Source organism: Liolophura sinensis, chromosome 13 (genome assembly GCF_032854445.1).
Source record: "Liolophura sinensis isolate JHLJ2023 chromosome 13, CUHK_Ljap_v2, whole genome shotgun sequence".
In the NCBI taxonomy this organism is placed as follows: Eukaryota; Metazoa; Mollusca; class Polyplacophora; order Chitonida; family Chitonidae; genus Liolophura; species Liolophura sinensis.
This window is the reverse complement of record NC_088307.1, coordinates 9,740,197-9,756,632: the sequence shown is the minus strand read 5'-3', so window position 1 is coordinate 9,756,632 and position 16,436 is coordinate 9,740,197. Positions and strand designations below refer to the sequence as shown.

General features: G+C 36.4%; 1 protein-coding gene across 1 annotated transcript; it reads right to left on the bottom strand.

Moving 5' to 3' along the window:
* Positions 1-2,203: 2,203 nt before the first annotated feature.
* Positions 2,204-16,277, bottom strand: LOC135480277 (1-acyl-sn-glycerol-3-phosphate acyltransferase alpha-like). Its single transcript, XM_064760075.1, has 6 exons — positions 16,086-16,277; positions 10,012-10,145; positions 9,026-9,201; positions 8,355-8,450; positions 6,429-6,501; positions 2,204-4,677 (listed from the first exon to the last, which is right to left on the bottom strand). The coding sequence occupies exons 1-6, from the start codon at positions 16,268-16,270 to the stop codon at positions 4,514-4,516; spliced, it is 828 nt and encodes a 275-aa protein (XP_064616145.1). The 5' UTR covers positions 16,271-16,277; the 3' UTR covers positions 2,204-4,513.
* Positions 16,278-16,436: the final 159 nt, after the last annotated feature.

Below are 16,436 nucleotides of genomic sequence, written 5' to 3'. Positions count from 1 at the left end.
TAGTAGGCCTTTTATGCTGAATATTAGTGTCTTTATAGCCTCTGGCTTTGTGATACCTCCACCGAGCACTTGTTCAGTCTGAACTTGTATATTTAATTTGGCTCTTGTGTACACAGTGCTTATTAGTACACGGACCCTGTCTGTGGAATTTTGTGTATATTTCGTCATACACTCAGTTAATACTGTGGACTTCTCCCCTCTTGTGAATATTACCCTCTGTGCATTTTTAAGCATTGTGGAGTATATGCGTACGTTTGGACTTGACACCGTTGTACACTGTAAGGACTTTAGTATTTGTATAGATACTGCTATCCTTTCTTGTAAAACTTAAGTACTTTAGTAGCTGTATAAGTCTTGTTATCCGTTCTTGTTAAACCTAATAAATTGGTGAAAAAATAAAATCTGCTCGTTTTGGTGCGGCTAAAACTGTCGTGTATTTCGAACAAGCCATCTCTTTATAATACAGACAGTTTGGGTCGTAACAATACCTTGGTATCGTCAGCAACAACAACGACGATCTGACAGAGGCTAATTGCAAATACATAACTGATCCCATTCTACAACTACCTCATCTATACTCTGCCAGACAAACCTTTGTGTGATCAAAAGGACATTACTGTTTCCTGTATTTTATTGGTGTTATACGCCGTACTCCAGAATAATTTCATTTATACGATCGCGACCAGAATCATTGGCGGGAGGACACTGGGGCAGAGCCCGTGGGTAACCCACGACCATTCATAGGTTGCTGCAGACCTTCCCACATGCCAAAGGCCTTAATATTGGTCAACTTTAACATGTCGCACCGAGCTTCGATGAATATCAAAAAGAAAGCCAAACTAGGTCTGGTGATGTGATATCATCACCAGAGAACTAGTTTGGATTTCTTATTGATATTCCTATCGCCTGCTAGGTGCGACAAAATTTCTGCAGCTCCCACGCATCGAGCATCAATACAGATGAAGAGCTTTTCTGTCCGTTAATACAGTAGCACTGTCCACAAGCCAGCATAAACGCACCTTGTAACTCAAATGTCTAAATGCATCCAATTCTATTCAAAACAAAGGTGTTTTTAAATACAACTTTCCGTGGCGCATCGGTTGACAACAACTTTCATTTCTCAGTTGTATTTTTCCTTTCTTTTCCTTTAACTACTGTCTAGGAAACACCAGAATATTATTTCTCCTGCCATGACATGTTATGATACCTTAAGAACATACATAATATATGTTATGACTGTGTGTGATATTACCCCCAATGTATCAGGGATATAAGTCTGCTTGACTATATAAGTCACCACTTCCGTAAAGCCATTTCAGTATTTAATTATTGTAATTTCTTCAACCATTTCACATGTTTGCGAGGGGCTTATTCGAGTAAATTCTGTGTAATATCCTGCTAATATTATACTTTTTGTGAAGCCCTGACAACGGCCAGTTCCACAATGTAGTTTTTTTAAAAACATGCATAAAATGCACTTAAAGCTGCTCTTTCATATGCGAAAAGGAATTAGGGTTGTGTCCAATGCTGCTTGTACTAAAGGAGGTTACACTTGTACAGCGAAAACCAGGTCAGTGCAGAGTGCCCGGAGTAAACCACCGACCGTCGACAGGTGGCTGACAAACCTCCGGACTTAACCCACTTGAAACAAAACGTGGCAAGCAAGTTTCGAACCTGCGACCTCATGAGTCATGCCGCGATCGCTTGCGGCAAGACGTAACAACGCTGTAGTCAACCAAGCCAGCTTAAATGTCACTTAAAGGCAATGAAAACAATAAAATGATTTATATATCATGAATGACCATTAAACACTGCCCAGGACATTAGTTCAATGTTTCCAACCGAGTAAAATGGTTTTAAAACATTAGAATAGGCTATAAGTTTTAAAAATTTGAAAAAAAAATATGTACAATGGTCTTTCATGTAACGTATACTTCACGTTAAAGTCTTCTTTCACTTTTTCAACTTGGACCCTAAGAGCAAAAATAAAGACATTAGTTAATAGCAAGCCAATTAAAAAAATTCTACCAAAATTTTAAGAGCAAACTGAGCATTCTAAAAGTAACGCTATCAATTTTGATTTCAGTCAATTTGGCTTTGTTGAATTGATCCTGAACCTTGCGAAGAAAAACCTTTCAAAAAAATGAACCACCTTGTCTAAAGAGAGAATAAGACAAACAACGTTTGTGAAAAACGAGACACCTTTCTATTGTGGGCAACAAAGATTTGATTTTAAAAAACACACACTTCAGCATGCATTTTCTGCAAACTAAACACAAAAGTTTTCCTGAAAAACTTCAATTTATTAGCGTGCGCTTTAAATAAATGAATAATTAAAAAGACCTGTGGAGCAGACGTTTTCCCCGCCATTGCATAAACGTAAATCCTAAACAGTGTCCATATTAAACTCAAATTTGACCAATGCAAAGTAAAAAGCACCCACATTAATACCTTCCTAAAGGTTAAGGCATAAAATAAAACATTTCTTGACCTCTGGATTGAATATGGTCTGATCTATATTCACATTTCAGTATACTGGTAAATGATATTAGAATAATTAAATATACAAAGCCAAACAAATCCCGAATTTTGGTTTAGCAAAAAAGAAAAGAGCATGGCCAAAAGAAAGCCGCCCCCCAAAAAGAAAAAAAGATCCTCTAAAAAATTTGACCCAATATATCAAGATTAGTGCAGGTCGGTTGGGAATTTTCATATTTCATTCTGGCTAAAAGAAAAAGATTTGGATTTTTTTAGAAAATTGACATTTAGAGAAAAAAAATAATAAAAAAAATTCCAAAAAAATCTCCAAAAACACCTTTAAAGTAGGGGCCTTTTATGGAGCATTAGTAGAGTTACAGTGATTCTGCCATCTTTTCGCAAAGTGCCGAGACCAGTACATTTTGCTGCAATACCTCATAACTCTACCACATTTGTCCCGAGCTATCAGAACATAAAAGCGCAGGGGGATTAACTTATTTTCACACCACCGAGCACTTATGGGTATGGACAATGCTGACAAGGCTATAGACATGCAGTGTAGGCCCCTAAATCTAACTGGTATCAAAGGGTTACCCTAACCTCCCCATTTGCAAACCTTGGATTTAACACTGACTTCTCTGGAAGTTTCACTGTCCGCAGCTTGAGAAAAGATTGCTAAAATACAGTACACTCAATGAACATATTTTTAACAATACTGGAAAGCTTTACTGAAAAGCTCCCAAATTACAATCCCGTATACGTCAGGATAAACAAAATGAATATTCAAATGTTTATTACAGATCAGAAAGGATGCAAAATGTTCACTGCTTGCTGTGATGCAAGATAATAAGCCTGGATATTGCGCAGTGAGAGGTTTGTGCAGTCAAAATCTAGTCAATACAGCTGCTTTAACCTGCTGGATCCTATATCCACAGTCAGCCAATGAGTAACCAGTAAGTTAACCTTAAAGGAGCACGTAACTACTGTTGACTGGCTGACAGAGGAGTAAGACCACGCTTGAATACATGTACTGGACCTAAAATTCAGTTTATCCAAAGCTTTGCCTGGATGTGCCCATTCCTTTGACACATCCAACATGATCCACAACAAAAAATAAAACAAATAAGAAGAAAATGGGTAATTCCTACCTAAAATCAAATCAAAAAATCATGAGGTCCTAAAACACAATCTCTTATCTACAAAATCAATGAAAAAAGCTTACTATTTCATTTTACACTCAACAACAAAAAGGGCATTAATTTGGAATTTGGTATTTAAACAGCAAAACAAACCTATTCACCAATTTGCACATTAGCAGCACAGCAAGGAAGAAAATAATAAAGAAAAAATATTTTCTAATGTGACATAACCATCAAAAACAAAAAACAAATAAGAAATAAAACAGTGCCATTGCTGCAAATGAACAAGTCCCAAAATCCTGTTTATTTATCAACAAGATATGTATGTCTGCTAGTAAGCTACTCGGATAGAAAACAGCAGAACACAATCATCTGCCATGTAGCAAAAAAAAAAACCAAAAAAAAAAACAGCAAAACAATAAACAGTAAAACAAATATAAGGTTTCATCCGTTCATTCATACATGTAGCAGGTAAAACGTTTAATAGTTTATCTCCTACTTAGCATACCTGCTGGTTAGAAAAAGGAGGAAAAAAACAGCATGCCTGCTGTACAGCAAGTGAACAGCACAACTATCACAGATGCTATATAGCCAGCTTTATACGCATTGACCGTAACAGATCTAATATACTAGAAACAGCCAATAGCTTTATAGATTTCTCATTGATTCTCAAAATTATACACTGTTGGAACCAGACATCACTTTATAAGTTTTATAATTACAATGTACATGTATATACACACAAGTCTTGTTTCAAAACAACAAAAAACCAAAATGGCTTCTGTTGTGTGGAGGTTTTTTTTTCTTTCATGTCACTGTCATCGTCCTGAAGGGTCAAAACGTCTTCCAGCTCTCACTGCTGTCGGATCACCATCCAATGAACAGTTTTCAAAGCACTAGTTCCTTATGCCATTGGTTAGTTTCACTTGTGTGGTTTCTAGTGAACTTTGGTTGAAGACAGACAGCATTTGAGATCGAATTCTCTCTGTTAATTCAATGACATCTCCCTCTTGGAGTCCTTGTGTAGAAAGGGGAGGTAAGACAGTAATGATGAATTTTCCTGTAAAAGGAAGAGACAGGCAAATATCAAGCTTGTCAATTTTAAGCCTTAGACACAAGGAATACATATATAACCATCAACACTTCCAGGGTAAGGCCACAACAATATAAACTGTTGTTTTACGAGTAGAATGAATCTTTTTTCAGTGGAAGGTATAAAAAAAAAACTTTAAATTGTCTAACTGGTAGAAAATTTGGATTATTGCAACAATTTTTCCTTTTGCGGACATATTTATGTGATCAGAAAGCCTTGAAAAGCAAGTAATTCATAAAAACCCTCAAAATCAGACAAAATAACTTAGACTTGGTAGCAAGGCCACCAAAGAGCTTGACTGCGGGAGACACATGAGTGCAAAACTTGAGCTCAATACGTGACGTACTGAACTAGTGAATTTGATAATTTACAGTAATTAGTATAAACACGGAGCATCAGCAATGGAACACCACCCCTACCCCGACTTTGTGTCAATGTACTTTGTATGCATGTAAAGCTTCACATCAATACATTTCATACTATTTGAGATATCACCCCTAACATTTTGTTTAACATTTACCATATTACACAATACACTAAAGACCCCATCCAGACTACCCAACGTAACTCAACTCTTGTTGACTCAACTCTTGTTGACTCAACATGTGTCCACGAGTTGAGCCGTGTTGAGTAGTCTGGACAGGGTCTTCAACTCCATTCAACAACACTCAACACCATCCAACTTTGCTGCATCTGAAATGTGCATTTGTATTTTTTGCCAACAAGATGAGTCAAGTTGAGTGAATGTAGCCAATCAGCGGGTGTGTAAAAATAATGTGACCGTATTAAGGCACGTGACCTGAGCAAAATTGTGGCGCTAAAGGCAAAAGAGAGATACTGGTCTCATGATGAGACAGTTTGTTATATGAACGGGGATGATACATATAAATATCAGACAGCAACTCCAGTCCATATCTTTCTTTGGACTGATTTTATTACCCGCGGAACATCTGCCTGCAGCCAAGGATGAGCGTCCAGGCAATGCCTCCTAGAATTTATTTATTTATTTGATTGGTGTTTTACGCCGGATTCCATTCAATGATCCTCATCTCGTCATTGTGTCTCATGCATTTATCGAAAGTTTGGTAAAAAAAAACACACCTCAACACAGTTCAACACACAACAACAGTGTTGGACAATGTTGACTTATCTTATCTGTAGGACCAAAATTACCTCAGTAGCATTGTACTTACTGAATCAACAAAGTTGAACGATGTTGGATAGTCTAGACTGAATTGACTTTTTTTCACAAACCAAGGCAAATTTCATCTTTTATTGTGTAGGGTAGTTTTAGTTATATTTCTATAAATATTTACTGCACAGTTTCCCTTGTTAACTGCTTTTAAGAAGAACAGAAATTAAGAGTTTTCCTGATAAAAACTGAGTGATGGCATGCCAATTACATTTACAAGTTGGGCAGGAAAAAACAAGAAATTAAAAGTAGACCTTGAATCCCCAAAATGCTAACAGTGTCCTACATTACATTTACAGGTGGCTTTCAGTGAAAGAATTAATTAAAAACCTTTCTGTAGTTATTTCTCTATTTATTTAAACCACCCCTAACATGTAGTTTAAGACTGCTTTCTGTTTTTGAAGCCGAACTAAAAAGGTGGATTTCCAGTTTTATTATTACTCCATTTTAACATCTTTTGGTGTCAGCTTAACTGTAAAAGCATAACGTTCTGAGAAAAACAATGCAAATCCTAAAGATTTTTTACCTGTGCCAAATCGATGCTCTCTTTTGCTGTAAAATTCAGAGTACGATGAGAACACAATTGGGACTACAGGAACCTGTTAATCAAAAAGCATCATCAGTAAATCAATCTGACAGTCCTGGAAGAATACACACCTGAGAAGACTGAAACTAGTTCCAGTTTTTTAAGCCAGTGGTAGGTACACCAGTACCGTATTTCACCACCATGAAGTTTATCATTAACTGATACACGAATGGATACATAAAATGTTTTGATTAATTATTTTCTTAATACCCTACTCCTGCAACCTTTCCACAAGTGACAGAGAAACATTCAGTGCAATTTATGTACATTTTTCAATCTGATTTTTGAGACAAAACTACATTGGTTGGATTGGCCAATTTTAAGGCTTCACAAAAAGTACAATTTTAGCAGTCAGCACAGAATAATGCCTTCAGAATATACTTGAACAAACACCTTGCAAACCTGCGAAAAGGTCGAAGAATTACAGTATGGAGTATATGATGTGGCCTAAGATGTAAAAGTATCAAAAAAACTTCTCAGCTTTCTTGGGAAGTAAAATGGCTTTAAACTACAGTTTCCCTCAAGACCCAGTGGTCAGTCCAGATATTACGTAGCTTCCTGTGGAGATGTCAATGGTGATATCCGTCAAAATAACCTTGTTGGGGGAGAGCCTGAATTGACGCCCACTAAACAGGTCCCGGATTCCCAATAAGTTCATTGATGACGTTATGTCCGAATACTTCCGACCACTAATGGAAAAATATGCACAACTTACAGGGTCTATTAAGAGATATAAAATATGTCTCGAAATGATTTTGATTCATATTTTATTTTCAACATCACTTTTTTCCATTTTTCATAAAACCATAACCTTCCTTTTAGGTTTCCCTTTCATGAATCCCTTAATTCAGGCTGATTTGTCCACCTTACTGGGACACTGAAAAAGCTTTTCCTGAAGTTTGATTATCAGGAAAAAAAAGTTTCTACATAACACACTTTAGGTGATATAAAATACCTCAAGATTAAAGTAAAAGAAAGCTGAAATATGAAATAAGGTTCATCATACAGACAACTCAAAACTATACATAAAACTACTTTCATTTTAAGTGTTGAAAGGCACTGAAATATTTGAATACTATGGTGAGCTTTATGAGACATACTGACAGTATCTAGGAACTATGATGTCACCTCACCTTTTTTTTTCCAGAAAAAAGAATTTGTTCATCAGAAGAAAGGAAGTTTTGGGAACATTATTTCAGTAACCTTTTACTCATGGGTAAAAAGAGTTATTCCAACATTGTGTCGTGATCAGAGTTCCTAAACTCTGATAGTACAAAGCCTACTTCAGAATTCAAGCGTTTGAATGCTTTTATTTATTTATTTATTTGATTGGTGTTTTACGCCGTACTCAAGAATATTTCACTTATACTGAGGCGGTCAACATTATGGTGGGACGAAACAGGGCAGAGCCCGGGGGAAACCCATGATCATCCGCAGGTTACTGGCAGACCTTCACACGTACGGCTGGAGAGAAAGCCAGCATGAGCTGGACTTGAACTCACAGCGACCCCATTGGTGAGAGTCTCCTGGGTCATTATGCTGCACTAGCGCGCTAACCAACTGAGACACGGAGGCCCCTAAAATGCTTTTACCTCTTTTCCCAAAAATCTAAAAAAAAATAAAGTATATTAACGCATAGTTTTAAGTGTTAAATTTAGTGACGCCTACTTTGATTTTCAGAGGCCTTTTCCTTTAAAACCTCTGAGTGACGCGGATCTGTTGATTTGTTTACGGAATAATAAAGAATGCCTCATCATAACATGATCCATCATGAATGATTTTATCTGAGCCTTGTTTAGTGCCATACTCATGAATTTTGATACGTTCTTCAAGAAGCGCATGTATTATCAGAAGAATATAACACACCTGGGCCTGAACTGCTAAATGAAAAGCACCTTTCTTAAAGGGCAGCATGGCGCCGCCATGGTTGCGTGTTCCTTCTGGAAATACCCACAGTTTTATCTGCAACAAAATACATATGGAATTACTTCACTTTTACATGTTTTAGCTGTAAAAAGCAGTTTTAGAATCCTCAGGTTTTTTTTATAATCCTACCTTTTAACAAGGGTCACTACTTAAACCAAGGGCCTATCACGTGTGAGATCACACAGAAATTAAAAACATCATGAACACAAGATACTGTCTTCTTGTGCAGATATTAGACTTTTCTTGGTTCATTACAACGATTTCAGAATTTAGATAAAAATTTTCAAATCTGAAAAATATTGTTGAACTTCTAGGATGCAAAGTATTAAATTACAGTATAAATTTTGACATGAACTTAAAAACTAATATTAATACTTAGATTTTCTTTTTTTTCAGTCATCTCAGATCACAATGTTTATTTAACAAAAAGATTCTCAAGATATACAAAAAATTTGCTGTTCTGTTTTGACGCAAGCAAAAATGATCAAAAAGAAAATAGTTGTGGGTTTCAATATGCTAGATCAAAATAATAAAAATAAAAAAAAAACAAGAAAAATATATTTGTTTTTAACACACAAACTGATATATTAGGAACATCAGAGAGGATTTACATTTTTTTCCTTGAGAAGTTTAACTGTCTTGTCCATGGTGTCTTTAGCCCTTTCTCTGTTAAGTCTGTCGATAAAGACCGTGCCTGCCAGCCAAGCCGCCAGGCCAAACGGGCCGGCATATTTCAGTTCCATTTTGGCCAAACTTGTACAGCGATCTGGCCAGATTTCCATCATGCCTAACAGGAAAAAACAAATGGTTAAGCAAAGGTTAAATTACTTATTTATTCACTTATCTGATTGGTGTTTCTTGCCATACTTTTTCCAGAAAAATATTTCAACGACACAATGGTGGCCTGTGGTGGGAAGAGGGGGGGGGGGGCATGGCACCCAGAACCATCTGCAGTTGTCAAACCATCCAAAGTACAACCGGAGAAGAAGACGGTATGAGGTGGTCATAAACTCACAGCGACCACATTGGTGACAGGGTCGTGTCCCAACGATGCTCTGTTTTGGTTACCATTTAATACATATTTTTTGTAGTTGGAATGTTCAACATGATGAATCAATACAGCGACATTTCTTCTGATACTTCCAATGTCCACAAATTCAGTCTAACTTTTTCTGGCCTTGTAAAGAGAAAAATGAACGATAAAAAAAAAGGGGGGGGAGGGGGAGACAGCCCCCATTTTACTACACATTGAAAATCTGATTGGTTTCGTATCTGACCAATCAAATGACTTTCAGACATTTCTTACAGGAGGAAACCCAACGGTTATGTAAAACATTAAAGCTGATCTTTCCGTCTTTTAAGATAGCATACCAATAGGTCTCATCTGAATTATTTCCCTTGTCACATGGAAGCAGCTATGACATAACATGAGGTTAGTTTTCGAGCCATCCAAATATGATAAATGCAACCTTTTATACATTTGTCTTTTTTGGATTTCCTTGCTAAACCTGGTTTCCATTAGCCATAAACCTGGTAACCAACTGTCAGCATAGAAAAACTGATACATTTTAACAAATCAAAAAGATATGTTCCATACCTAGCAAATCCAGTGAGCTTTGATGATTACAGACTAAAATACACGACTTCTCTGACTTAAGGTTTTCCTTGCCTCTCACTTCCATAGTGATCCCAAACACTTTCAGTACACTTCGGAAATAACTTGATATGATTCTGTCAAGCATAAAAATTGAAGACATAATTATTACTCATTAGTTACAATTAAAATAGATGAAAAATCATAACTTACACTTTGTAGAACTGAAGTATTATCTCACACTTGTATTTAACAATTATTAGTAATAATAATAATAATATCTTTTATTCATTGAAGGTAGCTTGGGTCAATTTACAATGAAACTGTTCTTCTCCAATGCCTTCACAAAGAAAACAATATATAGGAAACATATACTTCAGAGTCCAATCGAAAAATACATCAATATACATATAAAACAAGATAAAGCATCTTGTAGTTTGCCAAGTGAAGATACATACATTCATACATACAAAAAACACCACCACAAGCACTAGTGCTGTCCCTGCAACTGCCCCAACCAACAGGAGAAGTAAGGTAGTGGGAGACGGCCCATTACCATGCTCATTACCAGACAGCCAATGCCCCCTGGCTGGAACCCCATACAGCTACACTCATGTACAGAGAACAATTCAAGTGAGTGGAGATGGCCCCTTTCCCATCCCCTGTTAGGTTTGAACAATGCACAAGTGTGCAAGAGTGTTAGAGAGATCTAGCCTTGTGAAAAGGTTTCCTCCGTGGCTCAGCTGGTTACCGCTCTAGCGCAGCGTAATGATCTAGGAGTCATAAGTGGGAAGGTCTGCCCGCAACCTGTGATGGTCATGGTTTTGCCCCGGTTTCCACCCACCATAATGCTCTTATGAAATATAAATATTCTTGAGTACGGAGTAAAACACCAATCAAATAAATTAAATATAATAATGCGTTAATTAATTTATAAGTATTAATTAAAAAATAAATAAAAATAAAAAAAGTACATCTTAGGCTTTAACATATACCATTTAGATTCTGAACAAGCAAAGTAAATAGAGATGGGAGATAATCTAGATGGTTGATACAATGAAAGCATACATGCACACATGTACATGTCAGTTGCTGTCTGGAGATAAGTGTAATTTTAAGTAGCGTGATTAAAAGCTTGATAGGGAAAGGGCTTCTTTTTACGTGGATTGGGAGGCAGTGTCATAATTTGATGCCTATATGTCTGTCATGTAAGTCGTCCTTTAGGCTGATAAATATTATGTTGTGTTGATCTAAGAACAATATTGTGCAGCAGTTTGTTTGGAGGGAAAAGTTGTTTAATATAATTTGGACAGAGATTTACATGTATTTATTGATCTTTCTCTGACAAAGTTAACTGACATAAATGGAAAGAATATTTCACAGTGAAGTTATGAATTCTAAGCCAGTCTTTAAAATAAATTGAAAGAGTAATCCACTTTGCAGCCTTCTGTTTGTGGATTATATTTCCCACATTACTCCACCTCTCTGTGCCATACGACGCCATGTGCAGCTTTGAATCCGTAAATGAACTATATGATTTATGGTAACAAAATTTCAACATTGTAATGTACATCCTTGACACACATGTAGATGCCAGCCCTGATTTTATTATGTATGCCAAAATGCATATACGTGACAATAAAAGATTTAAAATTATCTCAAGAACAAAAAAATATTCTGACACTATAAACACACTCCCATACTCCTAGAGACGGGATGGGCCGCTGTGGCTCAGTGGTTAGCGCGCTAGCGCAGCGTGATGACCCAGCAGTCTCTCACCAATGTGGTCGCTGTGAGTTCTAGTACGTCCATCTCCGGCCGAACGTGGGAAGGTCTGCCAACAACCTGCGGATGGTCGTGGATTTCCCCCAGGCTCTGCCCGGTTTCCACCCACCATAATGTTGGCCGCCGTCGTAATAAGTGAAATATTCTTGGGTACGGCGTAAAACACCAATCAAATAAATAAATAAATCCTAGAGATGGAAGAGAAATTCTCTGCTTCCCAGGATAATGAAAAACACAAAGTAGCAAAATTACAAAAAAAAAAAAATTCAATGAAAAAATCAGATGATACGAAGACAGCTGTTGATTTTCCCCATCTCTAATAACGTATTCACAAAACATATTCCCCCAAAAATTTTAATACAGTACACCCAGGGAAATCCACAGCTATGTGTTCTGATCTTCAAGCTCAGACAAGAACTTTATAGGATTAAGATTCAAGAAGTTTACATGATATTCAGTGTCTTTTACTCACAAGGAATTTCTGACACTCATATTAACTAAAGTCCAAAGTCCAGGACATGTTTGTTTACACAGAACAAACTTTATAAACCATTTTTATGTGACTCAGGAAAGTTGGTTTGTGAAAAGCACTATCAGGTTCAAAGTACAAAAACAGTAATATGGGTAAAATGCCATTGATAAAAACATGTTTGTTGGTGTAACCGAATTGACATAAGGGCATTACTCTTAAAATAAAAAACAACACTAGACCCAAGGTATATATGAATCAAAAAAGTATCCCACATAAAGTTTAAAGAGCATGCTTTTGTATTTCTGTGATATTGCATAACCGAGATATCGCTGCCTTAAGTAAGCAAAATCGTGCACACTGAGAAAACTGAAAGCACCACAAGTTATCAATTCTAATCACTCAGGCACAAGATATAGCTAAAACCCGAGATATTACACCTGTTTCTACTGATTTTACACACACCCAGTTTCGCCCGTTGGGATGCAAGTGACACGAAATTGTGTTTCTGGTTTCTCAAACATGGAGTATCATATGACCAATCAACAAATTCCAGATTAAACCGGATTTCTAATGTTACGCAAATGTCAGAAAAACCCACAACTTGTGCTGTTTAAATCTGTTATCGCCAGTCTTCTGAATAAAACCAAGGTATATTAATTGTCTTTTTTCAAGGTTTTCTGGACATTTTGATAGAAGTATCTTTTTTTTTTTTTTAAATTCTTCTCATACTGTTAATTCCTCTTCTTTTTCATTACTATAATGAAAAATGAAAAAACAATTCACAATCAACCGACTAACACAACTTTTTTCTGACTGGTCAGGATATGCCCAACCAAGAATTTTGTAAGGATCATAGCCTTACCAGGTCAGGGGAATGATAAGTTTAGGTCAGCAAATTTATATATATATATATATATATATATATATATATAATATATACATATATATTATATATATATGTGTGTATGTGTGTGTGTGTGTGTGTGTGTGTGTGTGTGTGTGTGTGTTTAGACCCTAGCATGTTAATACATGATACATGCCATACTATGTTAAAATGATGAAACTTTCACAGCTGGATCAACAGATGTAAGCCAGGAGGTTTTTCTGGTTGCTGGCGAAGGGTGGTGTTTTGCTCTTAGTAGTTCCATTCACCCTTATTAACTATAAACCTAAATGCCATATAGGTAAAAATTTCCCAAGTCTCGAAAATTGAAATACATATGTACCATGTAAGTGTCTGAAAATTTCTCATGTGAAAGAGCAATTTTCCGTTCGATTTATGTAGCTTTTTCATTAGATTTTGGAAACAAAACTATACTGCTTGGGCTGGCCCATTTCAGGGCTTTACAAAAAAGTATAATTTTATCAGTCTGTCTACACAGAATATATGCCCTCAGAATATGCTTGAATAAACATGCAAAAAGGTTGAACGAATTACAGTACTGCATATTAAAGTTCACAGATTACAATGACCTGGCCGACAAAAAGGGGCAGGGTGGCAATTTTCCACAAGGGACACTTTTTAGGATGAACAATAGCTTAAAAGCACATTATTTTCTCAACTATTTTCTTTAATAATGAATGTGATAAATAAATATTCAAAAGATATTTAGGAGTAAAAATAGCCAACTCAGCACTCCGCTATGCATATGTAAACTGTAAGCCTAATTTTCATGACATATTAACTGAAAGTGATTAGAGAAGAAAACTGAAAATTTTAAGTTTTTCAGAAAAAATAAAGACATTTATATGTTGTTCCTTGGACGTACTAACCACGTGGGAAAGAAATAAAAAATATTTATCCTTTTACAATTAAAGTGTATACTCATTTCAAAGGGCAGACAAAATCTCACAAAAAAAACATTTTTTCCCTTTGGCTTTTTGGGGGGATATTATAAGGCTCGTCCTTTGGCCTTTTCTTTTAAAAGTTATGGCTGAATTAGCAAGTCTCGTACGACTACAATCGAGTCTCTCGTAATCAAAGGGCGTGTTTGACGAGATCTTGTCCATGCTTTGTAAATCTGTTCCCTTTTTAGGCCATGTATGTAGCTGCAGTAGCAAGCCACACTTGGGCATTGAATAATCTCAAAATTATCTGTTAAAGTGTTGCGATAGTTTCCTGCTGTCTGTGTTATACACATAGAGAAGCCTCAGATGCCTGCAAGGAATTTAACCCCCCCCCCCCCCCCCCCACCCAACCCCCTGACATCACAAGGTCAACGGTGGCTTGATCGTAACGGAGCAGATTTTCTCATGTTTGATGACCAAATACAGCAGTTTTTCAACAAATCAAAAATACTGTAACTTGCCTAATCTTAATCATAATCTGCAGTCTATTCTAGTTTTTATTTTTAAACAAACAATGAACCTACGAGCGTTTTATCATCTGACAGGACCAATTTGATGGACTTGACTGACTGCGTGGAAAAATGAAAGTAATGAAAACGAGGCTGTGATGGAAGGGTTTACCCATTGGTGCAATTGAGATGATTGTTAAATGAGCATCGCCGTTCTAATTATATCTATAAAACAAACATGGTGAATACTTTTCACACCTAACCACCAAGCGTGAATTTTGGTGGTGAATTTTGACACTAAATTACGGTGGCTAGGAGACAGAAAATTAACCCTGCTGTCTTTAAGTACGTATCAGTGATCTACATCCCACAAGGAGTTTAAAACACACATGCAGTCAGTAAACTGAGCCAGTGCTAGATTACCAGGGCGCATGTTGAGAGGTGTGGGGCGCTGTGGCCTCTGCTTTGTGCAAGCGAGATGTCGGCCTGGAAATTTTACAATACAGAAAATTCCATTTTAAATTTTTGTTCTTCACTATCTTCTCTTCAAATTAGCAAATAATAGAATCAAGAATTGACTGTTTGAAAAGTTGGAAGCAACATGATTCAAATACCTGATGAACCTTATGGTAAAATATTTTATTTGTGCTTCTTCGCAAAGGCAACTTTATGTACAGTTCTTCATCGTTATGACAAAATGTCTCAAATAAACATGACTGATGGTTGTACAGGCAGTTTTAATTCAATTTACTCTTTAGATATTTTCTCAGACAAAATCACTGTCTTCAGTAATGACTCACTGTTCTGTCTATAGGGCTCAAGCAGTTCCCTTAATTTCAAAGTGTTTCATTTGGTGATGATAACACATATAGCAGAAGTCTGGAAAATAACATAGCAGTTTACAAACGGTAAAACCTTCATATCATTTAAAGAAACTGCTGACATGTATGCCAACTGCCACAAAAGTTTGGAAAACTTTGAAAAGAACAAGAATTCATGTAAACGTGGTATGCAAATTATTTAATGAAAATGCACTGGATTTGCTCCCCTCTCATACACTCCTACATTGTTAACCATTATGCTATTTGCCTACACAATTCCCATGAACTAGGAGCCCACTTAAGTCCTTTATAAGAGGTTTACTAAGAGATCCAAAAAAATAAAATAAAATAAAATAAAATAAAATGAAATGAATAAATACATGACATGACATGCTGCAATCAAAAAATGATCATTTCCTGTTGGTGCAGGAAGATTGATATAACATTTTATCAACTTTCTCACATTATGAGTTTTATTGTAACTTCACTAACATTAGTAACAACAGGAAGTTTACATTTGCAATTAAACCAAAATGGCTGTTATTATTCAATATGATCTCATCAGGGGCCCACCTCAAATTCAGGTCTCAAACTGGGCCACCCCGTCGATCTCTGCGTGGAACTGCAAAAATTCTGCGGGTACCCTGATAATCGCGTTTGTTTGTTTTGACGTGTTGTTGTTGTATGCATCGATATACTTACTTCTGGTTTTCGACATTTCCAGGTCTGAACATAAATATCGGTATCATTATCACAGCTGACACCATGATAATTGCATAGTAGAAAATGAACTTCGCCTGGTATTTAAAGTAGCTGCTGACTTCGTACAGAATTGGTAGAAGCAACAGCAAACTTATAACACACCACTGCACGACGTCAAGTTCCATTTTTCCTTTCCTGCGACACTGCCAAAGTTCACTTCCGCTTTCCGGTAATGCCTGTATGAATGTCGTGAAAAAATTAAATAAATGAATTCGTTAGTTCGGGCATTAATTTATTATTAGACGTACTAAATAGTTTTATTGAAAGCTTTGTTTAACATTCCCATTTGAA

Excerpts from the sequence above, each read along its gene's own strand:
- LOC135480277 (XM_064760075.1), bottom strand. The coding sequence starts at position 16,270 with ATGGAACTTGACGTCGTGCAGTGGTGTGTTATAAGTTTGCTGTTGCTT. Across the intron at positions 9,202-10,011 it reads AAGCTCACTGGATTTGCTAG|GCATGATGGAAATCTGGCCA; the intron begins GTATGGAACATA and ends TTTTCCTGTTAG. Across the intron at positions 4,678-6,428 it reads AGAGCATCGATTTGGCACAG|GAAAATTCATCATTACTGTC; the intron begins GTAAAAAATCTT and ends TTCCTTTTACAG.